This window comes from Protopterus annectens, chromosome 7.part0 (genome assembly GCF_019279795.1).
Source record: "Protopterus annectens isolate FY-2018-M chromosome 7.part0, PAN1.0, whole genome shotgun sequence".
Classification (NCBI taxonomy): domain Eukaryota; kingdom Metazoa; phylum Chordata; order Ceratodontiformes; family Protopteridae; genus Protopterus; species Protopterus annectens.
The window spans coordinates 783639588-783665583 of record NC_056739.1 but is presented as its reverse complement, the minus strand read 5'-3'; the positions used below and the strand labels follow the sequence as shown (position 1 = coordinate 783665583).

The 25996-nt window shown below is 44.9% G+C and overlaps 1 protein-coding gene across 1 annotated transcript in view; it reads right to left on the bottom strand.

Annotated features, from left to right (window-relative positions):
• The window catches only part of GIGYF1 (GRB10 interacting GYF protein 1), a gene marked incomplete in the record, with an annotated part of 2892461 nt that overhangs the window by 1649171 nt on the left and 1217294 nt on the right, over nucleotides 1-25996 (bottom strand). Inside the window, 1 exon segment of the mRNA XM_044077309.1 lies at nucleotides 20428-20587. Coding sequence (XP_043933244.1) covers nucleotides 20428-20587 — 160 coding nt within the window.

The following is a 25996-nucleotide window of genomic DNA, read 5'->3' as shown; positions in this document are numbered from 1 at the left end:
TGGAAATGCATATGCTGTTAGACCTTTCCAGCTGAAGGAGAGTGAATCCACTTTCCATGCAAGTGGGTGGAATGTCCTTGTGCAGAATTTTTTGAGTTGGTGATTGAGAGGGGAAGCGAATAGATCTATCTGTGGTCTTCCCCATTTCTTTGAGATGGTCTTGAAGATGTCCCGGTGTAGCATCCATTCGTGGGCATCCGATGTGGTTCTGCTCAATATGTCTGCTAGAGTATTGTCCTTTCCGCTACAAATATTGCCTGTAACTGGATGTTGTAGCTGAGTGCCAGGTTCCAAAGCTCCAAAGTCATTCTGCATACGGGGTATGAATGAGTGCCTCCCTGCTTGTTGATGTACCACATGACTGTGGTGTTGTCTGTCCTTATCATCAAATGGCCCTCTTTGAGAAATGGTCTGAAATTTTGGATTGCCAGTTTTACTGCCAGCATTTCTTTTAGGTTGATGTGCAGGTGGAGTTGATCCTGCGTCCACAATCCTTGTACGCATTTGTCCAGCATGTGAGCCCCCCATCCTAGGTCTGAGGCGTCTGTTGTGATGGTCTGGCTTGCTTGATAGCTGTGAAAGGGTAGGCCTGGGTTTGACTGGCATGCTTGTGCCCACCATAGGAACTCCTGTTTTAGGCATGGGATTAGTGGAATTTCTGCTTCTAGGCTGTGCCTGTGTTGGGACCATAAATTCCTTAGGTACCACTGTAGTTTTCTCATATGTAGTCTGGCATGTGGAACCAAGATTATGCATGATGCCATGTAGCCCAAGGCCTGCAGGACTTTTCTTGCTGTTAACTTGTTCTGTTTTTAGAGCCAAGAAGTAAAGAGGGAGTTCTTTTTGTTTTTCTGCGGTTAGGAATGCCATTTGTTTTACAGTGTCCAATTCCGCGCCCAGGAATGTCCTTGTTTGGGATGGTATCAGCCTTGACTTTTGTAAATTGACTGTGTATCCCAGTGCTTGTAGCAAGTAAATGACCCTTTGTAAATCTGTTGTCAGCTTGCTTTTGTTGTCCCCTTGTAGCAGGCAGTCGTCCAGGTATGGATAAATTTGGATTCCCTGTAGTCTGCAGTGGGCGATTACTGATGCCAGGCATTTTGTGAATACTCTGGGCGCAGTAGATAAGCCAAAGGGCAATGCTGAGAATTGATAATGCTCTGATCCTGCAAGAAATCTGAGGTATCTTCTGCAAATTGGTCGAATGGGGACGTGCAGGTATGCCTCCTTGAGATCTAGAGTTACCAGCCAACACTCCTTGCCCAGCATGGGAAGAAGTTGCTGTAGGGTCAGCAATTTGAATTTTGGGACAATGATGTATGTATTTAAGGTGGACAGGTCGAGAATAGGTCTCCAACTTTTTTCCTTTCTTGGAACTAGGAATAGTCTGGAGTAAAATCCTTTGCCTTGTTCTGTTATTGGCACTCTTTCCACAGCTCTCATCTTTGCTAATTGCATTATCTGCTGTAGAGCTTCTGTTTTTTGATTTGGAGGCAGGTTTGGCATTCCTCTTGACTGGTAAAGTGTGAAAGTGGAACCGGTAACCTTGGTCTATGGTTTGCAAAATCCACTTGTCTTTTGTGATGTAGTGCCAGTTTTTCGAAAATAAGGTTAATTTTCCGCCTAATGGAGCTGCTATTTGTTCCCTGGTAGGCGGATGTAGAGTTAAGTCACTGTGATTGTGCTGTTGTAGTGGTAGTGGCTGAATCTGTGCCTCTTATTACCTTGCCACTGTCGTCCTCTGTAGGCACCTCCTCTGGATTGGTTTCTGCCTCTGGAACGTCTATTCCTGCCCCTTTGGGATCTTGTGGAATCAGGAAAGGACCAATTTTGGCAGGCCAGTTCCTGCTAAACCTTGGGGCTGAACCTGCAAGAAATCTTTAACCGTTTGAACAGATTTTGCCTTTTCTTCCATTTTCTTCATTACCTGCTGGGCAGGTGTACCAAACAAACTGGTCTTATCCATAGGAGCATCTAATAACTTAGCTTTAACATGATCCGGTAAGACTTGTTCCTTCAGCCATGCATGTCTTCTTATCACTGTGCCAGTCATGGCTGATCTAAATGAAGCCTCCAGTGCATCATAGCCACATTTTAAGGAATGGTTACTAACCTGTTGTATGTTATTTACCATTTCTAATACATATTTCTTATCTATAGAGTCATCAGAGGATAGTTTTTAGTTAACTGATCAAGCATAAACTCTTGGTATTGTATCATGTGAAACTGACAGTTTAAAGCTCTAGCTGAGAGAGTAGCTGAGGTATAAACTTTTTTGCCCCATCTGTCTAAAGACCTGGCTTCCCTTTCAGAAGGAATAGGGTTTTGCTGTGGTCGAGGCTACTGCCTTAGGCCCCTGGGATATAGTTTCGGGGTCTGCAAGTGGGGCCTTGTATAGGTGATGATGCATGTCTGGTACCCTGTAAAATCTGTCTGGTTTGGCAGGGGCTGGAGGTAAGGAATCTGGTGCAGAGCAGACATCATTAAAGGCATCGTCCACAACAGAGAGGACAGGAGGTATAGCTAAGGGCCTGTGTTGTGGAAGGTGCAGAAAAGTCCTAAGTCTTTTTCTGGAATCTGAGAAATCCTGTTGCTGCCATTGGAATTGTTCTCGCATGGCATGTAAGGTTTCCCCAAAGGAGAATTCTTCTGGTGGAGAAGCAGCTGGAATGGATTCTTCAGCATCTGAGTCTTCATAATTGGAGAAAGGAGCCTCTGGCTGGTCTGTAATATCTGAGTCATCCGCAGAATCATCAGAGGACACAGGCTCGGGGGGCTCTGCCCTAGGTCTCTTCTCTGGGGCTGAGAGGCCCTGTCTGGGTGAGATTGAGATCCCTAATTAAGGATATTAAATCTTCTGCCAGAGTAAGCATTTGTGAACTAGAAGTAGGCCTGGTTGAGGGGGTTTAACAGGCACTGATTTAGTAGACTTGGCTGCTTTAGCCCTGGCAAAGGCCTTAATGGACATGGCTGCAGGAGGCCTAGCAGCACCACGTGCTGGGGTAGAGACATCCAAAGGGATGGTGTCTGATAATTCACTAGAAGCCACTGTAGTAGGTAAAATTTCAGAGGCCGATTCAAGTAAGGTAGCAGGAACCTCAGAAGTAGTCAAAGATTCAGCTGTGCTTTGATCAGTTTTCTCGGTTTCGCCGAAACCGAGACACTCGCGTTTGCTTCACCATGGTTTCGCCGAAACCGTGGACCGCGAGTGTCGGTCTTTTCTTTGCGTTTTAACAATTTGGGTAGTCGGAGGATCCGGCGGCATAATGTACGCAAATTCTGAACCGAAAAACTGTTCAGCAAACTCCGACCGACGCCTAAGCGTTCGTCGGTTGAAGGAAGCACAGGCGAACAGGCTGCTACGTCGTGGTCTGGGCCTAAACAAGGTAAACAGTAAGAGTGGAAATCTTTATGAGGTATTTGTTTCCCACAAGTTAAACAGTTATTGACTTTTTCTGACATCGGCTGAGGCAAGAAAGAGTCCCCAACGGGTACTTAGCTTTAGAAGTCTTCGAAGTAGTATTCGGTAGTAGAAATCTCTGGATCCGACCGACCGGCACTTGCGAACAGCTTCTGCTTCGGGCGCCACGCGGCAAGAAAGACTGGAGAAAATGGCGTCGGCTGATGCCTTTATACCCGGAGACCAGCAGAGATGACGTCGGGTGAAGTGCGACATCAGCCGAAGCCGGACCCGGACTTTGGAATCCAGCCGACTGCAGGGCTGCCTGACGACAGGACAACCCAGTTGTTATGACTGCAGATGCATCCATGAAGGACATCAGCATACTCTTTTTTATCCTGTACAATGGAACATGTCTAATCCCGGCACAAGCTTGGAACCCTTGGTCTCAGCAAACAAATGCAGAATCAGCTACAGGGTTCTTACACAAACACTTAAATTTCTCCTATATCATCTACTTCACTTCTGTAAGGTGGGCAGCAGAAAGTCAGGATACAACACCAAACTATAATCAAAAGTGTAAGTAGTACAACAGGTACCACACTTCTCTTTGTAGTAGAGGGCTATGGATTTTATTCCAACAACAGATAAATCGAATGCTGTGTCACACTGGCGGTATCACTCCTGAAGGCTCTATCTGCCTGAGTAGCTGGTAACTCAAGTGGATGTAAAAGATCCCTCCTCACCATCAAAGAGTAGGGGGAAGTTCCCTAATGCACTGGCCAAAATTCCACTAGTAGTACAAAATACAACCCCATGTCTCCCCTGAAAAGAGAATATCAGCCTAGTGGGACTAACCCAGTCAACAAAGGACACACAAATAAAAACAAATAAAACCCTCAAAAGCAAGGAATACGAGTTGAGATGAAAAGGCTTGACTCCTTCAAACACTATAAATACATTTTCTTTGAAGCAGCAATCTTTCACTCTGCACTTAAAATGCTGCCCTCACTAATGGAGGAATCCAGGTCACAGTTTCTAGGTTATCTGTATTGTATCCCATGAGAGAGGGGATAGGATATAAACACATACGTTACATAATATCCCTGGAGATATGACTGAATCAGAAATGAAGACATCATCTTTCTTGAGAGAAACAAAAACAAACAGGTTTGAGTTTGTTGGAAGTTAGCACACAGTCAGACTGCTACAAACAACTCTGCAAATCCTTTGCCCCCAAACTGTAATCATGCTGTCAAGGAGAAGTATGGACGGTTGAGCTTCTGGTTAAGGCTCGCCTTTCTCAAGACAGAAATAACAGATGGTCCAGGTCTGCTAAATTAATCAGACCATCTTCAGTGCTGTTAAGGGCTGCACAGTAAACAAAAAAAATACAAGTGCCAAAATAGTGCTTAGTACCCTAATTCTTTGACTGAAGGAAATAGTCCTGAATGAAACAAATGACCATTCACTTCAAAACAAAAAACGTTCTGAAGGTAACAAGTTACATTCCCCCTTGGTAAACATCTTCAGGTGCTTAGGTAACCAGATGTCTAGTTTAGGGAATGTTCTACGGCCAACGAAATCTGGGTAGAAAAACTGATGGTCAATTTCTGGATAATGTCATTTACCAATGACTATGCAGCAGCAATCACATTTATGAAAATCACAGACCTGTGACCTGATGTCAAGAAATGACTCTCAGTTTTGCCATCTAAGGGTAGCATTCAAATATCTGAAAGCAAGAGTGAAAACCTCAGGATGCAACCCACTCACTGCACCCCCCAACAAACCTTCCTTCATCCCACAATATTCAACCAAGGACTTGTTAGGCTTCAAACCATCACTAAATCGAGGTACTGCACACAGCCTGCAGAATAGGTGGGGGGAAGGGAGACAAAGTACAGTTGTGTACACTTACCATAAATGTAGATGTTAGAGTGTACTCACTGTTGCAGTCATTACATCTGGGTAATCTGCTGGCAGGTTGCCCTGTGTCAGCCTGATTACAAAGTCTTGGGTCCTGTGTCGGTTGCTGTCCCTTCTTCCATGACGTCAGGTCGTCAGAGGTATAAAACATGCAGCCGACTTCATTACACCAGTTTTTCTTGCCCCAGATGTCAGGTGCCCCCCCTCCACCAATGGGGAGCAAATAAACATAAAAACACAAAAGTATACCTCCAACAAAAAATAAATACACCAAAAAGGCTTTTAAGCATAATAAATGAAAGCAGAGGTATAGCCAGAAGTTAGGGGGCCAGAGGGAGGGTAACCAGGACTGCAACAGTGAATACACTCAAACATCTACATTTATGATAAGTGTACACAACTGTACTATGTTCTTCGTGTTTCACTGTTGCAGTCATTACATTTGGGTAGATTCCCCAAAGCTAAGGTTGGAAGAATGAGTTTATATACCATTAGGGCCAGCAATAAGGCCCTGCAAGATAGCAGTGGCAAAGCCAGCTGTTGATTTAGTGAAAATTGGCAAATAATGCTTGGTGAAAGTATCTACAGAACTCCAAGTAGCAGCTTCTAGGATGTCCCTGGTAGGAACACCTCTGAGAAAGGCTGCAGAAGTAGATGCAGCCCTGGTGGAGTGAGATCTGATCCCCTGGGGGATAGGTTTTCCATGGTGCTTATAGCAGAAACGAATGTAATGGCTTACCCATTTAGAAATGGTTTGCTTTGAAATAGCCTTCCCCTCTGCCCCTGCAGCAAATACTACCAGCAGCAGTTCCGATTTTCTTCGAGGTTTAGTCCTGCCCAAAAATAATCTAAGTTGTCTGTGCAAATCCAAGGAATGCAGAATCCATTCCACTTTGTTCTGTGGATTGGGAAAGAAGGTTGGCAAATGAATGGACTGATTAATAGCCACACTGGATATCACCTTGGGCATGAAGGATGGATTGGTCCTGAGTGACGCCCTATCCGCATGTAAGATGATGAAAGGCTCCACTGCCATAAGAGCCTGTAATTCAGATATCCTTCTAGCTGAAGTCATTGCTAAAAGGAAACCTGTTTTCCAAGAAAGAAATTTTAAGTCTGCAGTAGCAGCTGGCTCGAAAGGAGGTAGAGTGTGTTTCTCCAATACAAAGTTAAGGTCTCAGGCAGGGGTTGGAACTCTCCTGGGTGGTCTCAAGGTCTTGGCCCCTCTGAGGTACTGCTTGAGCAGAGGATGAGAGAAGATGGGAGGCTCTGTGTTATAATGAGCTGAAATAGCTGAGGTGTGGATTTTAATGAAAGAAAAGGACAGGCCCTTCTGAAGCATCTCAGTTAAGTATTGCAAAATCTGAGGTAAACTGGGTGCCGCTGTGCTCATCCCCTTAGAGACTGGTTCCAGGCACAGTATCAGTACCTAGTACTAGGTCTCCTTGCCTCTAAGCGGACATCCATCACAGGTTTGCTGAGGGATGACAGGGGTGAATTTAAGTGATTAGCCTGGCTGCAAAGTTCAATGCTGAAAGCTGAGGGTGCAGAATTTGGTTCTCCTGCTGAGACAGTATGGAAGGAGTCTGAGGCAGGTGTCATGGAGATAATTGCGATACACTGCACAGGAGGGGGTACCAGTGTTGGCACGGCCAGTCTGGAGCAATCAAGATCATCCTTGGTTTGTCCTGTTTGACTTTTAGTAGAACTTTGGAGAGCACAGGCAGCGGGGGGGAAGGCGTACACTGATAGGTTTTTCCAGCTGAAGGACAGAGAATCCACTTTCCAGGCTTGATTGTGGGGACTCCTTGTGCAAAACTTGTCCAACTGGTAGTTCTGGGGGGAGGCAAATACCTCTATGTCTGAGCTCACCCATTCGCTTGTCAACATGTTGAAAAGCCTTGGATCCAGTTTCCATTCATGTGGGTCCATGAGGTTTCTGCTTAGTCCGTCTGCCAGTGTATTCAATTTTCCTGGCAGGAATTGAGCTTGTAGGTGCACTTGGTAGCACAAGGCTGTGCTCCACAATGCCATGGCTAGTCTGTAGAGGGGGTAGGAATGTGTACCCCCCTGCTTGGTTATGTACCACATAACAGTGGTGTTGTCCGTCTTTAACATTAGTTGTCCTGGAAGAATGTAGCCCTTGAAGGCTGTCAGAGCATTCTGTACAGCTAACATTTCTTTTTGATTGATATGCAGGTGCATTTGATTAGGGTTCCATTTGCTCTGAATGCACTTCCCTGACAAGTGAGCCCCCCCATGCATAGTCTGATGCATCTGCAGTTAGGGTTTGGGCGGCAGGGGGTAGTGTGAATGGTAGTCCCTTGTTATGGTGGCAGACCTCTGCCCACCAGAGGAACTCCAGGCGTAGGCAAGGAATGATGGGAATCATTGTTTCCAGGCTGTGAGAATGTCGACTCCATAGACTTTTTAGATACCACTGTAGTTTCCTCATGTGCAGTCTTGCATATGGAATTAGAAGAATGCAGGAGGCCATGAACCCCAAGGCTTGCAGTATTTGTCTTGCAGATAGCAAGGTTTTTGTGGCCACTTGTTTGAAGTAGGTTACCAAATGAATTTGCTTTTCTGGCGTGACGTAAGTCATCTGGGCAGTTATAATTCAAGCATGCACCCAGGAATGTAATTTGACAGGGTACCAGTTGTGATTTCTTTTCGTTTATGGTGTACCCCAGACAAGTTAGAACCCTTTTTTACAAAGGCCAGAGGATTCAAAAGTATGTCCTGGTTTTCTGCCTGAATTAGACAATCGTCCAGGCATGGGTATATTTGAATATTTCTTTGCATGCAAAATGCAATAACTGGAGCTAGGCACTTTGTGAATACCCTGGGTGCAGTACATAAGCCAAAGGGCAGTGCAGAGAACTGATAGTGCGTGTAGCCTGCTTTGAAGCATAGGTATCTTCTGCAAGATTCCCTGATTGGGATGTGCAGGTATGCTTCTTTTAAATATAGTGTTGCCAACCAGGAGTCTTTGCCTAGCATAGGAAGTAACTGAAGAGACAGCATCTTGAATTTTGGAATCTCCAGAAAGGAGACAGGTCCAGGATTGGACGCCATGCTTTGTCTTTCCTGGGTACCAGGAAAAGTCTGGAGTAGAAACCTTGTCCATTTTCCTCTTCTGGCACCAGTTGAATAGCCCCCCCCCCAATGCTTAAGAGGGACAGTACTTGTTTTTGAGCCTCTGCCCACTGCTTTGGGGGCAGGTCTGGCCACCCATTTGGTGTTGGCAATGTATGGAAATGAAATCTGTATCCCTGGGAAACTATTTAAAACCCATTTGTCCTGGGTTATGAGTTCCCAGTTCTTTGCATGAAGAGCAATCTTTGCCCCACAGGGGCAGTCAAAAGATAAGTGCTTGGGAATTTTAAAAGGAAGTCATTGAGACTGTTTACCATAGGGGGGTGTCTTGTTATTTCCAGATTTGGAAGTGGCGCCCCCCCCCCCCCGCTTAGTTCTGAGAGTCCCCTGGGACTGAAATCTGGGGGGTTTGCTGTGTCTGGCTTTGGCTTGAGAGGACCTGGAAGGCACTGGAAAGGACCAATCCTTAGTAGGCCAGTACCTACTAAATCTAGCAGGTTGCACTTGTAAAAAATCTTTAACAGTTTGCATAGATTTAGCTTCATCTTCCATCTTTTTAAGAACTTCTTCAGCCTTCCTGCCAAACAGGCGGTCCTGATTTAAAGGGGCATCCAACAATTTAGCTTTAACATGAATAGGCAAAAATTGTTCCTTAAGCCAAGCATGCCTACTAAGCAGAGACCCAGTAACAGCAGCCCTGCAAAAGGCCTCTAAAGAATCAAAACTACATTGCAAAGTATGTTTTCCAACTTGTTCAGCAGAATGCATTAAGTCCTGTAAATCTTTATTTTCCACACAGTCAGGAATCATCATTTTCTGTTTAAGCAGTCCAATAACATGTTGGCTGATATTTTAACATATTGGCAGTTCAAAGCTCTGATTGCCAAGGTTGCAGAAGTATAAACCATTTTACCCCATCTATCCAGCGCCCTGGAGTCTCTATCAGAAGGGGTAGGATTTTTAACAGTAGAAGCCTTAATGCCCTTGGGCCCCTGAGAAATAGTCTCTGGATCTACAACAGGATTTTTGAAAAGGAACTTGTGGGACTCATGAACCCTGTAGTATCTGTCAGGTATACTAGGAGCAGGAAATAAGGGGCCAAAAGTACAGTTTTGTACCTACCATAAATGTAGATGTTCGAGTATTCACACTGCTGCAGTCATTACACTTGGGTTATCCTGCCATCAGGCGGTCCTGTAGTCAGCCAGAGTTCCAAAGTCTTGGTCCGGCGTCGGTTGCTGTCGCTTCTTCCCTGACGTCAGTGCGCCAGGGTTATACAAGATGCATCCGACGTCATTTTCTTCAGTTTTTTCTTTTCAAAGATGTCAGGTGCCCCCATGTAGGTAGGCAATACATATTGCTAGTACAAAATATACATAGAAAATAAAAAACAATACCTTCAGTTACAAGCAAATACACCTCAAAGGTTGTATAGGATAGAAAGGTATAGATAAGTCCAGCTAGTTCAGAGGGGATGGAGGGAGGGTAACCTGGACTGCAGCAGTGTGAACACTCGAACATCTACATTTATGGTAGGTACAAAAAGTACAGTTTTGTACCTACCATAAATGTAGATGTTCGAAGATCCACATTGCTGCAGTCCTTACATATGGGTAGTCCGCTGTCCTCGGTCAGCCCGAATACCAAAATATTAGGCTGACGTCGGTCATGGGCGCTCAGATCTGACATCAGAGCGTCAGGGTATAAAAGCGCATGACCGACGTCATATCCTCAGTCTTTTCTTGCCCCAGATGTCAGAAGGCCCTAAAAAGAAAGGCCACAGCCCCAAAACAGGATACCTCCCAAAAACATGCCCAACAACAACCATCACCCAAACCATATAACCATGCCAAACTACAGAGGGGAAGGAGGGAGGGTAAATTGGACTGCAGCAATGTGGATCTTCGAACATCTACATTTATGGTAGGTACAAAACTGTACTATGTTCTTCATCTCACATTGCTGCAGTCCTTACATATGGGTAGAATCCCAAAGCAGAGGTAAAGGGAGGATGGCAAAATCACAAAGCATTAGGGGCTGCTAAAATGCCCTGTAATATTGCAGTGGCAAATCCAGCCCTAGACTTAGAGGAAGGTGATAATGCTTGGAAAAAGTATGCACTGAACTCCAAGTGGCTGCTTCCAAAATATCTTTTGTAGCTACCCCCCTTAGAAAGGCAGTAGAAGTGGCAGTAGCTCTAGTGGAATGAGGTCTGATTCCAGCCGGAATCTCCTTACCATGATGGGAATAACAGAAAGAAATACAAAACCCAATCCATTTAGAAATAGTTTGTTTTGAAACAGGTTTTCCCTGAGAACCCAAAGCAAAAGAAACAAACAACTGCTGAGACTGCCTGAACCCCTTGGTTCTGCTCAAATAATAACGTAACTGCCTGTGAATATCCAAAGTATGCAAAATCTTCTCCCTTTATTTTGGGGTTTGCATAAAAAGTAGGCAAATGAATAGTTTGGTTCAAGGCCACACTAGAAACCACTTTAGGCATAAAGGAAGGATTAGTGCAAAGATACCCTATCCTTATGAAAAATCAGGAAAGGTTCCACTGCCATAAGGGCCTGTAATTCAGAAACCCTTCTTGCAGAGGTAATGGCCAACAAAAAGCAGTCTTCCATGATAAATACTTTAACTCGGCAGTAGCTGCAGGCTCAAAAGGTTGTAGAGTAAGCTTTTCCAACACAAAATTGAGATCCCAAGCAGGAGTAGGAGCTCTATGTGGGGGTCTTATGTTCTTTGCCCCTCTAAGAAATTTCTTAAACAAAGGATGGGAAAATAAAGGAGGGTCACAGTCATAGTGAGCAGAAATGGCTGCAGCATGAACCTTTATCGAGGAGAAAGACAAACCCTTGTCCAATAACTCAGTAAGATATTGAAGAGAAACACTTAAATCGGGCTTGGAAACATCAAAGTCCTTCGCTTTGCTCCAAAGAAAAAATCTCCTCCATTTATCAGCGTAAACTTTCCTTGTACTAGGCCTTCTGGCCTCCAAAATAACATTCAAAACTTGTTGTGGAAGCTGAGACCCTCCAGGATCTAAAACAGAATATGCCAGGCTGTGAGATGCAGAGACTGAATCTTGACATTGAGGAAGTGATTGCCCTCCTGAGACAAAAGATGCGAAATCAAAGGCAGAGGCCATGGAGGCTCCTGCCAAACTCCTCAGTAGTGGGTACCAGTGCTGTCGAGGCCAATCCGGCGCTATCAGAATCATGGATGGCTTGTCTATTCTGGCCTTCAGGAGTACCTTGGGAATGAGAGGCAGAGGTGGAAAGGCATAGACATGAAGATTGCTCCAACTGAATGATAGAGCATCCACCTTCCAAGCTGTGGGATGAAACCTTTTTGTGCAAAACTTTGGCAACTGGTAATTTAGTGGAGAAGCGAACAGATCTAGGTCTGGAGTCCCCCATAACACTGTCAACTTTTGAAACACATGAGGATCCAGTTTCCACTCGTGAGGATCCACAATTTGTCTGCTCAACACATCCGCTAAGGAGTTCTGTGCTCCTGGTAGAAACCTTGCCTGAAGATTGAGGTGTAAACAGAGCAGTCTCCCACAAAATCATCGCTTGCCTGCAAAGAGGGTAAGAATGGGTTCGCCCTTGCTTGTTGATGTACCACATGACAGTAGTGTTGTCTGTTTCAATCAACACCTGTCCTGGGTGAAGTGAATCCTTGAAAGCCATCAATGCAAATTGGACTGCTAACATCTCCTTCAAGTTGATATGCAAATGTTGAAGTCCGACAGGCCACGTGTCTTGCACCCATTTTCCATTGAGGTGTGCTCCCCAAGCCTTGTCCGAGGCATCTGTCGTTAGAATCTGACTCGCCTCTGGTCGGGTCACAGAGAGTTCCCTTGTTTAGGTGACATTCCTGAGCCCACCACAAAAATTCTTTCTAAATGCAAGGTATTATCTGAATGACAGTGTCTAGATCTTGGCAGTGTTGTGTCCATACATTTTTGAGATACCATTGAAGCTTCCTCATATGCAGTTTGGCATTGGGAAACACCAGAATACAAGATGCCATGAACCCCAAGGCTTGAAGGACTGTCCTTGCAGTCAGCCTGGACTGTAGAGACAATTGATGGAAATAAAGAGAAAGGCTTCTTTGTTTGTCCGGGGTCAAAAAGGCCATCTGGGAAGCTGTATTCAGTCTCACACCCAGAAAGCACATGTCCTGAGAGGGTACTAGACTGGACTTTGTTTCGTTCACAGAATACCCTAGGCATCTTAACACTACCATCACATACTGTAGATGATGCAGAAGTTCGTCTTTGTGTTGTGCAATAATCAGGCAATCGTCCAAATAAGGATAAATCTGTATTCCTCTTAACCTGAAAAGGCCATCACTGGAGCCAGAACCTTTGTGAACACTCTGGGCGCAGTAGATAAGCCAAAGGGCAATGCAGAGAACTGATAATGTAAATTTCCAGCCAAACGCAGGTACCTCCTGCAACTGGGCCTGATAGGAACATGAAGATAAGCCTCTTTGAGATCCAGAGTTACCATCCAGTGATCTTTTCCCAACAGAGGTAAAAGCTGTTGTAAAGTCAGCATTTTGAACTTTGGAATGTCCAGATAAGTGTTGAGGATAGATAAATCCAAAATTTGTCTCCACGTGTTCCCTTTCTTTGGTACTAGAAACAGGCGAGAATAAAATCTTAGTCCCACTTCTGACAGAGGAACTGGCTGTATAGCTCCTATTTGAAGAAGTAAAGAAATCTGCTTGTGAGCCTCTATCCTTTGCCGAGGAGGAACGTCTGGCATGCCTTTGAAAGGAGGCAATGTATGGAAATAGAACTTGTAGCCTCGGTGTATAATGTCCAATACCCATTTGTCCTGGGTGACTAAAAGCCAGTTTTGCTTGAAGAGTGCTAACTTTCCTCCCAAAGGAGCTGCCAGGGAAGAAGAATCTGGCAGCTGAAAATGCGGGTCATTGGGCCTGTTTACGAAAGGACTGGCCCCTGCCCTCACCTGCAGATTGTGCAGGTGAACTCCAAGTTCTAGGCCTGAATGTACTGTGAGCTCTGCCCCTGCCACGTCTAGATCTACCCCTAGACTGAGAATCAGAAGAAGGGTAGGTCCACCCCTTAGTAGGCCAATTTCTACTAAACTTTGGAGTGTGCACCTGCAAAAAATCTTTAACAGTCTGCATGGACTTAGCCTTGTCTTCCATTTTCTTCAAAACCGACTCCACAGGGGGACCAAACAAAACTTCAGACTGTAAAGGGGCATCCAGAATTCTAGTTTTAACATGCTCGGACAAATTCTGATCCTTAAGCCAGGCGTGCCTACGAAGAACTGAACCAGTGGCAGCCACCCTAGAAGAGGCCTGTACAGCATCAAAACCACACTGCAAAGAATGCTTACCCACCTGTTCAGAGACATGTACTAAATCCTGCAATTCTTTACACTCTATGCCCTCTGCCAAAGCATCCACTTTAGATTTTAGCTGAGAAAGGAGGAAATTCTGATATTTCAACATATGAAACTGGCAATTTAAAGCCCTCATTGCTAAAGTAGAAGAGGTATACACCTTCTTACCCCATCTATCCAAAGCTCTAGCTTCCTTATCTAGACGAACCGGATTCTTTACAACAGAAGCTCTAACACCCTTAGGCCCCTGACTAATAGTTTCTGGGTCCGCCCTAGGACTCTTATACAGATATTCTGAGCCTCAGGCACCCTGTAATACCTGTCCGGTTTAACTGGCGCAGGAGGCAAAGAATCTGGATTAAGGGAAGCCTCCGAGAAAACATCTTGAACAACATCCAAAACAGGAGGAATAGCCAAGGGTCTATGCTGTGGTAAAAACAAGAATTCCCTAAGCCTCTTCCGTGAATCAGAGAAATCCTGTCCTTCCCACCTAAAATGCTCCCTCATGGAATGCAGAGTTTCTGAAAATGAAAAATCCTCTGGAGGAGAAGCAGAAGGAGTGGAATCCTCTGCATCAGAATCCGAATAAGGGGGAAAATCTTGAATATCTTCAGCAGAAGAGTCTGAGTCATCTGAGGCCTGATCCAAACTTTCCAACTCTGGCTCCACCCTGGGCCTCTTATCAGGAAGGGGCATAGAACCTCTAATTAAAGTAATCAAATCTTCTGCCATTTTAAGCATGTGCTTTTTAGGCACAGACCCTGAAGTACCTGGAGGGACACCAGAGGAAGGCAGAACAGACCTGCCCTTAGAAGAAGCCTTAGAAATAGTAGCAGAAGGCCTAACCACCTTAGGCATAGAAGGGAGAACAGTAACCTGAGAGGCCCCTTCAGCTTGACCTGACTCCTGTGAGGCCACATCCTGCAAAATCAAAGTTTCCCCCTGAGACTCAACAGAAACTTCAGCCGGATCCACCTGCTCCACTGTAGTTTCTGCAGGACCGGCGTCCGAAACGGACGAATCAACCTGTCTAGGTTTCAAGAATTTGTCTTTGCGCTTCTTCGTGGAAGCAGGCGTCGGAGGATCCGACGGCATATTATAATTACACCGCTTACCAAAGACTAACCTAGCACAATCTAACCTTCTTTTTACAGTGCGCTTATTAAACCTAGCACAAAACCGACACCCGACTACGTCGTGGTCCGGTCCCAAACAAGGAATGCAAAGAGAGTGATAATCCCTATGCGGTATCTGTTTCCCACAAGAAATACAATTATTCACTTTTTCTGACATCCGGAATTAACTGAGGCAAGAAAAAACAAAAATATTCCCCAACGGTGTACTTAGCCCAACTTGGTTTCGGTCTGAAACTCAGAATACGAAAATTTCAGAACGCCGAACGGCACTTGCAACGCTGCTTCTGCATCGGACCATGCGGCAAAAAAGACTGAGGATATGACGTCGGTCATGCGCTTTTATACCCTGATGCTCTGATGTCAGATCTGTGCGCCCATGACCGACGTCAGCCTAATACTTTGGTATTCGGGCCGACCGAGGACAGCGGACTACCCATATGTAAGGACTGCAGCAATGTGAGATGAAGAACATCTGTACTATGTTCATCATGTTACACTGCTGCAGTCATTACACTTGGGTAGTATCCCAAAGCTAAGGTTGGGTGGCTGGTCTATAAAGAGTTAGGATTGGCTATGAGGCCCTGCAGAACTGCAGTGGCAAATCTTGTTCTGGATTTAGAGTAGAGAGGCAAGTGGTAATGCTTGGTAAAGGTGTGCACTGAACTCCAAGTTGCAGCCTCCAAAATTTCCTTGGTAGGTACTCCTCTGAGAAAGGCTGCTGAAGTGGCTGTTGCCCTGGTGGAATGTGACCTGATGTTATTAGGGACTGATTTTCCATGCTGTGTGTAGCAGTAACGAATACTGTGTCCTATCCATTTGGATATAGTCTGCTTTGAGATAGCCTTACCCTGTGAACCTGCAGCATATGCTACAAACAGTTGCTCAGTTTTCCTGAAAGCTTTTGTTTTGTCCAAGTAGAAGAGAAGCTGCCTGTGTATGTCCAAAGAGTGCAGAAGTTTCTCCCCTTTATTCTGGGTGTTTGGATAAAAAGCTGGCAAATGGATGATTTGGTTAAGAGCCACACTAGATACCACCTTTGGCATAAAGGTAGGGTTTGTCCTTAAAGAAACCCTGTCCTGATGAAAAATTATAAAAGGTTCCACTGCCATTAATGCCTGTAGCTCTGAGACTCTTCGTGCTGAAGTTACTGCCAGGAGCAGAGCTGTTTTCCATGATAAAAATGTTAGATCGGCTGTATTGGCTGGCTCAAAAGGTGGCAGGGTTAGTTTTTCCAAAACGAAATTGAGGTCCCAAGTTGGTGTTGGTGCTCTCCGGGGCAGTCTTATGTTTTTAGCCCCTCTGAGGTACTGTTTTAGCAAGGGGTGAGAGAATAAAGGAGGACCCGTGTTGTAATGTGCTGAAATGGCAGAGGCGTGGATCTTAATTGATGAGAAGGATAGGCCTTTGTCCAGCATCTCAGTTAAGTATTGTAAAATCTGAGGAATGTTTGAGACAAGAGGGTTAAGGCTTTGAGCCTGGTTCCAGGCGCAGAATCTCTTCCATTTTTCTGAGTAAGCTTTCCTGGTGCTAGGCCTCCTGGCCTCCAAAATGACATCCATGACAGCTTTAGATAGAGGTGTTGCCTGTTTGACTGATGAATCTGCCATGCAGCCAGGTTTAGGGTTTTGAGCTGACCGTGCAGGATCTGATAGTTTTGTTGAGTCAGAAGGTGTGGAATTTGAGGCAAAATCCATGGTGCGCCTTGAGCCAAGTTCTTTAAGATTGGGTACCAGTGCTGGCATGGCCAGTCTGGAGCAATCAGGATCATCTGTGTTTTTTCTTGTCTGGCTTTTAGGAGTACCTTTGAGAGGAGAGGCAGTGGTGGGAAGACGAACTTTTAGGCTTTTCCAGCTGAAGGAGAGCATCCACTTTCCATGCTTGTGTGTGATAAGTCCTTGTGCAGAATTTTTGTAGTTGGCAATTCAGTGGAGGAGGCAAAAAGATCTGTCTGGGCATCCCCATTTTTGCAATACCATGCAGGAATTGTGCTTGCAGATGAACTTGATACGTTAGAGCCGTGTTCCACAAGGTCATGGCTTGCCTGTATAGGGGATAAGAATGAGTGCTCCCTTGCTTGCTTATGTACCACATTACTGTGGTATTGTCCGTCTTTAATAATAATTGTCCTGGATGCAGAAGGTCCTTGAAAGCTGTTAGGGCATTTTGAACAGCCAACATCTCTTTTTGATTGATGTGAAGATGCATCTGGTCTGTGGTCCACTGGCCCTGAATGCATTTTCCTGCCATGTGTGCTCCCCAGGCGTAATCCGAAGCATCTGTTGTTAGACTCTGCCTGGCTGTGGGTAGGGTAAAAGGCTGACCCTTGTTTAGGTGATATGCCTGTGCCCACCATCGAAACTCCTGTTGTAGGCAGGGAATCATTGGTATTACTGCTTCTAAACTGAGAGAGTGTTGAGTCCCAACACTTTTTAGGTATCATTGTAATTTCCTCAAATGCAGTCTGGCATATGGCATTAGTAGTATGCAGGATGCCATGAATCCCAGGGCCTGCAGAATTTTTCTTGCAGGGAGATGGGACTTTTTTGCCAGTAATTGAAAATATTGAGTTAGTTGAACTTGTTTGTCTTGCGTGAGATAAGCCATCTGGGCTGTTGTATTTAAGCTGGCACCCAGGAATATAATCTGTTGTGAGGGCACTAGTTTTGACTTCTTTAATGGTACTTCTGTCTTCGCTGTTGCTTTAATGTAAGTTGTGAAGGTCTGAAAACACCCTCAGAAGCCGATGCCTGCTCAGCAGCTCCGGACCCATATGAGGGATTAGTTTCCGTAGGCCCAATACCTTGAGTTTCCAGAGGCCTAGTTGTCTTCACGTGGGTGTCGGAGGCGGCCTGTGGCTCTGAGGTAGCGGGTGTCAGGGGCTGCGAAAGTGCCTCACTGAGAACTGGCGACTGGCCTAGAAGAGGTTTCGTCGTCGGTTTTGGACCTCGGATGCCTGTCTTTATCCTTGTCTTTGTGTTTTTTCAGAATTGCGGTCGTCGGTTGATCCGACTGCATAGTATAATTGAACCTTTGGCCAAAGTAGTGCAAAGCAAAATCAAAACGTCTTTTTATAGTGCGTTTGTTAAATCTAGCACAAAACAGACAACTAATGACGTCGTAATCAGGGCCTAGGCATGGAAGTCCTTATGAGGTATTTGCTTCCCACAAGAAATACAATTATTAACTTTTTCTGACATCGGTCTGAGGCAAGAAAAAAGTTTCCCCAACAGGGTACTTACCTTTATTTGAAGACTTAGGATCTGAAATTCGACTTCGAAAATCTCAGGAGGCGGCCGACCGGCATTTGCGAACTGCTTCTGCTTCGGGCACCGCACGGCAAGAAAGACTGAAGAAAATAGCGTCGGATGCATCTTATATACCCCTGGCGCACTGACGTCAGGGAAGAAGCGACAGCAACCAACACCAGACCAAGACTTTGGAACTCCAGCCGACTACGGGACTGCCTGATGGCAGGATAACCCAAGTGTAATGACTGCAGCAGTGTAACACGAACATCTGGATTCCGAGAACACATCAACAATGTCGTGTACACGAGGTAGAGCCAAAGGCCTATGCTGAGGTAGAAGAAGGAAATCCCTAAGCCTCTTTTGAATCAGAAAATTCCTGGCTTTCCCAGTGGAAATGCTCCCTTAAAGTATGTAAAGTTTCCCCAAAAGAAAAATCCTCAGGAGGGGAAGCAGAGGGAATAGAATCCTCTGCATCAGAATCCTCATAAGTAGGTATGGACAAATCCAGGTCATCAGAAGAGTCAGAAGAAACAGTATCCTGATCGGAAGATTCAAAATCAAGCTCAGCCCTAGGCTTCGGGGGGGGGGGGGGGGGGGTATTAGATCTTTAGCCATTTTAGTCATTTGTTTTCTAGGCATAGAGGCCTGAGCATGTGGCCTGGGCGTCCGTTTTCTAGATATAGATCGAGATTTAGGACTTACTAATGAAGAAGGTGTCGATTTAATATGCAAGTCTGTAGGCCTGAATACACCCTCAGAAGCCGGTGCCTGCACAGTGGCTCCGGACCCATCCAAGGTAGAGACATCCGCGGGTTCCATAGTTGAAGTATCTTGCGGCATACCGGACTCCGAATGGATCTCAGTAGAGGCCTGCAAATCAGAAGTAGCAGGTATCAGGGGCTGCGAAAGTGCCTCACTGAGTACCGGCGAACTGGCAACTGCCTTAGGAGAAGCGTTGTCGGCAACTTTGGACTTCGGCAGCCTGTCTCTGTCTTTATCTTTGCATTTTTTCAGAATCCTGGTAGTCGGATGCCTAACCAGCGACATTTCTGGATAATTAAACAGAGAACCTAAATATTTAGAGGCAAAAATTTACCGACAACGGATAGTACGCTGATTAAATAAAGCACAAAACAGAAAGCAAGGTACTTCGTGGTCAGGGCCTAGGCAAGGAATACAGTACAAATGAAAATCTTTATGAGGTATTTGCTTTCCACATGTAATGCAATTATTAACTTTTACTAACATCGGTAAGGAGCAAGAAAAAGTTTCCCCAACGGGGTACTTAGCTTTAAGTTGAAGAATTCGGTTCTGAAACTCGAAAACGAAAATTTCAGGAGTTGGCCGACCGGCACTTGCAAACGGCTTCTGCTTCGGGCACCGCACGGCAAGAAAGACTGATGTAATGACGTCGGCTGCATGTTTAATACCCCTGACGACCTGATGTCATGGAAGAAGGGACAGCAACCAACGCAGGACCCAAGACTTTGTTAATCAGGCCGACTGAGGGCAACCTGCAAGCAGATTACCCAAATGTAATGACTGCAACAGTGAAACACGAAGAACATCTGGACACTGCCTTTACCTTGTGAAATTGCAGTTTGGAACATGGCCTCTGGGTGTTAGTTTGTGTGACAACACTGACAACTTAAAAAGTTGGGTCTTTAAGGAGAACATTCCGACCAATCTCTTTGCAAAGAGGTCTTCAAACTCTACACTAACAATTTTTGCAAAGTAGGGAAACTCTTCATTCCTCTGAGGTCCTGCAGTTGGACTAAAATCCTACTATTGAGACAGCTTTCAATGTCATGCATTTCAAAAAAATGCTACTGTGTTACTGCAGATCTTAGCTGATAATTAGATGACAAATGCACATTTACTACAAAGCTAAGGAATGGAAAATTAGGACTTAACAGCAAGAAAGGAAATCATACGTACTAACATTGCCAAACATGGCATTTCATTGTATGTATTAACAAAAAGAATTATGACTGCTGCTGAAATATTCCGTCTAGAAACCATGAATGAGCATCCTCAATTTCATTTTTTTTTTTTGGGGGGGGGGGTGTCAATCCTCCTCCTTAGTTCACACATCAAAACAATGAAGCACTACTTGCATCACACATCATATTCAATGAAAATGTAAATATTTCAAACAATGTACAAGTATACCCTTACTTAATATGAAAGGACAGCTTTATTCGGTAATGAAAATAACTCACCTTGTATTTCTCCCTGAGGGTCCTTGTAAAACCACTTCATGGCTGCCTCATGGGAAAGTGGTAAGGCTGCAGCTGTGTTTCTCTGCTCCTGCACTGCCTGGCTGAACTGGTCCTCATCCAATGAATTATCTTGCAGTGAAGCAACCATCTTTTCAGCTTCCTGTTAGACACAAGAAATGTTTTAATCTGAATTTTGCAACTATTTTCATACAAACACAAATTACAAAGCTTTCACTTACTGTAAAGAACTGGTTCTTTCAGCAATGCATAAAAATACCCCAGATATTTCAAATTAATCGTAGAACTAAAATCCTTCTCATTTGCTATGTTTGTTTTCCATATCTAGCTGCAAAACAAGTTTACTTGATTAGATAATGGGATTATCAATGTGCAGTTGCTAATTTTCATCAAAGGCACAGGAGAGACTAAGTAAATTTACACAGCTGAAAAACAAATGATGATCAGTGACACAGACAGAAAAAAAACCTGACTATGTTGCATTTGCAGGTGAACTTGGTTAGCAGCTTAAATGCCAGTAGGAGATGACCAGAGAAGATGGGAGTGACTGGCTGCTGCTGGCAAGGCCCATCCTGGCAAAGTGGGGGGGAGGGGTGGAAGTGTGGCCTTGGTCCACCACAGTACTACTAGGTGGTTATTTACTGCAGTTCTGAGCAGCGCAACCTGTGCTGCCACTAACACATTTGTACACAGCAGCCCCAGGGAAACTAGCATACCAAGTTAATGACTGGAGACTCAAAAATCCACTGGCGGAGGGGGGACTCTCAAAGGAGAAGAGAGGCTGCCCCTCCCCCCGAACCAGTATGCTGGACCGCTCCTTACTATTATCAGACACAAACCAGAGAATGGGCAATAGGGCTCTCCCCAGTCCATGAAAAACAGCTCAAATTCTCAAAGAAGAAATGTGCAGACTGCATGATGCTAGAGGTGCAGGCGGGCAAGGTGCTGGGAAGAGCATAAAAAGTAAGAGACATGTGGTAGCAGTATGACTCTTCCCCACAAAACATACTAAGAATACATGGAGGGGGGCCCTTGCAGCAACTGTCAGTTAAAGGAGACAAAACTGCACCATTTAAAAAACTGCAATGGTCAGCATTTCAGATGGTTGTATTGGGGACTTTGTAGTATTTCACTGTAACTCCCAAACACTGCAAGATAATGAGGAGAGACTTTCAAGCAATAATCACATGCTATATGTCGAGGCAACAAGAATCCAGTTGTCCAGTAAGACAAGACTTCACTCTTCTGTAACATCAGGACTGGTTTTATTAAGGACACAGTTAGTGTCACCCTGAATCCAGGGCCGACCTAGGCAAAGTAGTGCTCCGGTGCCCCTTAAGCTCCACCCACACCACACTCATGAAACACTATTTAAGCCACACCCGTAGATAGTTCACTCCACAAGAAAGCCACTCCAGTCATTTCTTTAAATTTAAAAGCACGGAAGAAAAAGATTTTGCAATGTAGTTAAACTATCTTTGCGCATGCATTTCTTACTTTAAACACCAGAGCCGGATCAGTGTCAAATAGGGGCCTAGGCAGGGTAATAGACTGCGAACACCCAGAGCACCCCCTCCTGCAGCGACCCCCTAGCCCCCCTCCAAGCAACAGACCCCTCTCCTCAGCCATTCCAGTGTTCCATTATTTGGCTATTTCTCACCAGTTACCACACACAGGGCATTTTGAACAACTAGCATCTCTTTTTGATTGATATGTAGATGCATTTGGATTGCGTACCATAAGCCCTGAATAGATCTTCCTGCCATGTGGGCCCCCTAGGCATAATCTGATGCATCTGTTGTCAATGTCTGCCTGGCTGGGGGTATGGTGAATGGCTGCCCCTTGTTGTGGTGACAGGCCTTTGCCCACCATCGAAACTCCTGTTGCAGGCAGGGAATGAGTGTAATTATTGTTTCCAGGCTGTGGCAATGTTGAGTCCAAACACTTTTTAGATACCATTGTAGTTTCCTCATATGCAGTCTTGCATATGGAATTAGTAGAATGCAGGATGCCATGAAGCCCAAAGCCTGCAGAATTTTTCTTGCAGTTAACTGGGTGTTTGTTGCCAACGTTTTGAAATAGTCAGTTGCCTTTGTTTGTATGGTGTTAGATAAGCCATCTGGGCAGTTGTATTTAAACTTGCACCTAGGAAAATTATCTCTTGAGAGGGTACTAGTTTTGATTTCTTTTCGTTTACTGTGTACCCTAGGCAAATTAGCAATCTTTTTACAAACGCCAGATGCTGTAGTAGAATGTCATTGGTCTCTGCTTGAATAAGGCAGTCGTCCAAATAGGGAAATATTTGAATTCCTCTGTCTGCAAAATGCAATTACTGGTGCCAGGCATTTTGTGAAGACCCTGGGTGCAGTAGAGAAGCCAAAGGGCAGTGCAGAGAAAGTACATTTTTGTACCTACCATAAATGTAGATGTTAGAGTGTATACCCTGCTGCAGTCATCACACTAGTGCATTGAGCCAGCTATGAATCTGAGGTATCTTCTGCAAGTTTGTCTGAGTGGGACATGCAGGTATGCCTCTTTGAGGTCCAAAGTTACAAGCCAAGCCTTCTTGCCCAGCATGGGCAGAAGCTGCTTCAGAGTCAACATTTTGAATTTTGGAACGTCCAGAAAAGTGTTTAGAATAGATAGGGGTCCAGAATTGGTCTCCGGGCTTTGTCCTTTCTTGGTACTAAGAAAAGTCTTGAGTAAAATCCTTGTCCCTGCTCTTGTTGTGGCACTGGCTGAATAGCCCTCATGTCCATGAGAGATGAAACTTGTTTTTGTGCCTCTGCCCACTGATTGTGTGGCAGGTCTGGCATACCTTTTGCCTTTGGAAGGGTGTGAAAGTGGAACCAGTAGCCCTGAGAGACTATATTTAAGACCCATTTGTCCTGGGTGATCCTATGCCAGTTTTGAGAAAAAAGAGCTAACGTTCCCCCTAAGGGAGCTGCCAAAAGATAAGTGCTTGGCATTGGCAGAGGGAAGTCATTGGGACTGTTTCCTATAAGGCTGTGACTTGTCTTCTCTGCTTTTGGTGGTAGAAGCACCCCATTGTCTGGGCCTGTATGAGCCTTGGGGCTTTTGCCTGCCTCTAGGGTGTCTGAATCTGCCTCTTTGTGGCCTGTCTGCCACTGGAAAGAACCAATTCTTAGACGGTCAGTTCCTGCTAAATCTTGGAGGCTGCACCTGTAAGAAATCCTTTACTGTCTGCATAGATTTGGCTTTGTCTTCCATTTTCTTCAACACCTCTTCTGCTTTAACACCAAACAAGGTGTCATGCTGTAATGGAGCATCTAATAATTTTGCTTTAACATGATCAGGCAGATTCCGTTCTTTTAACCAAGCATGCCTCCTAATGACAGAACCTGTAACTGTGGCCCTGCACGAGGCCTCCAGTGAATCAAAACCACATTGTAAAGTATGTTTTCCCACTTGTTCAGCTGCATGCAATAAATCATGGATTTCTTTATTTTCTGCACCTTCAGAATTTGTCAACATTTTCTGTTTAAGCAGTGGCAATGTACTGCTGATATTTAAGCATATGAAACTGATAATTTAAAGCAATTATAGCCAAGGTAGCAGCAGTGTAAATCTTTTTTCTTCATCTGTCCAGTGTCCTGGAATCTCTATCTGAGGGGACAGGGTTTTTTGCAGTGGAAGCCTTGACTCCCCCCCCCCCCCCCCTTGGGACCCTGAGAGATAGTTTCTGGGTCAGCAGCAGGGTTTTTAAAAAGAAATTTGTGGGAGTCTGAAACCCTGTAGTATCTGTCTGGCTTAACAGGAGCTGGAGATAAGGAGTCAGGAGTCAGACCGGACTCTGAAAATACATCTACAACGTCTGGAATAGCCAGGGGCCTGTGCTGAGGCAGTAAAATAAAGTCTCTGAGCCTTTTCTTAGATTCTGAATAATCTTGGCTCTCCCAGTGGAAATGCTCCCTCATGGTATGCAATGTTTCCCCCAAAAGACTAAACCTCAGGAGGAGAAGATGAAGGAATAGAATCTTCAGCATCAGAATCCACATAGGGAGGAATAGAATATCCCTGTGCTGAAGAGGAATCAGAGGAAATGGAAACCTGATCAGAGGAATCATATTCAGTATCTTGCCTAAGCCTCTTTTCAGGAGGGGGATGGGAACCCCTGATCAAAGTAATTAGGTCTTCGGCCATTTTGAGCATCTGTTTCTTAGGCATAAAAGTCTGTCCTGGAGAATGCTGTACTTGTTTTCTTGTCTTTAAACCTGCTTTAGACTTTGTCTTGGATGCTGAAGTAGGCTTTATATAAAGTTGTGTAGGTCTGAAAACACCCTCAGAAGCCGATGCCTGCTCAGCAGCACTGGACCCATCTGAGGGATTGATTTCCGAAGGGCCAATACCTTGGGTATCCAGAGGCCTAGTTGTCTTCACATAGGAGTTGGAGGTGGCCTGTGGCTCTGAGGTAGCGGGAGTCAGGGGCTGCGAAAGCGTCTCACTGAGCACCGGCAAACCGGCGAATGGCCTAGAAGAGGTTTCGTCGTCTGTTTTGGACCTCGGAAGCCAGTCCTTTTCTTTATCCTTGCGCTTTTTATGAATTCCGGTCGGTTGATCCGACGGCATTATATTGTTAAACCTGCGGCCAAAGTAATGAAAAGCAAAATCATACAGACGCTTTATAGTGTGTTGGTTAAATCTAGCACAAAACCGACAATTAGCAACGTCGTGGTCAGGGCCTACGCAAGGAATACAGTAAGAATGAAAATCCTTATGAGGTATTTGCTTCCCACAAGAAATACAATTGTTAACTTTTTCTGACATCGGTCTGGAGCAAGAAAAAAGTTTCCCCAACGGGGTACTTAGCTTTATTGAAGACTTCAGATCTGAAATTCAATTACGAAAATCTCAGGAGTCGGCCGACCGGCACTTGCGAACTGCTTTTGCTTCGGGCACCGCGCGGCAAGAAAGACTGAAGAAAATGGCATCGGCTGCATCTTTTATACCCTGGCACACTGACGTCAGGGAAGAGGCGACAGCAACAGACGCCGGACCAGGACTTTGTAATTCAGGCCGACTGCAGGTAACCTGCCAGCAGGATAACCCAAGTGTAATGACTGCAACAGTGAAACACGATGAACATCAGGCACATATAATTAGTTAGAAGCAACATATGCCGCAGATCTCTAAGTATCTCAGTGAAGAACTGGTTTTAGTGCTTAAGTGAAACCAAACAATCTAAACTCAGAAAGCCTGAAACTAGACTACGCCATAAAGTACAGATGTACATAGTAATTCATAGTGGAGAAAATCGCAGTCACAGCAGCAAAAAAAAAGTTTAAATAAAGCAGCAATTCAGTAGAATACTCTTACAAGACTGCAGATCACAAAAGCCTTCCTAGTGTGAAATAAATGGTTTAGAACCCAAAAGCTTACGCCAGAACCAAGTCGCTTAGAACAAGCACAATAAGCTTTCACCAGCAATTCTCAACTTAGAAGGGTATAGTTCACACTCTCCTGCCACAAGAGTCTAGACCACAACCCCTCTTAATGTAAAATAAGCACTTAGCCTCCAAAACCAGTTAAA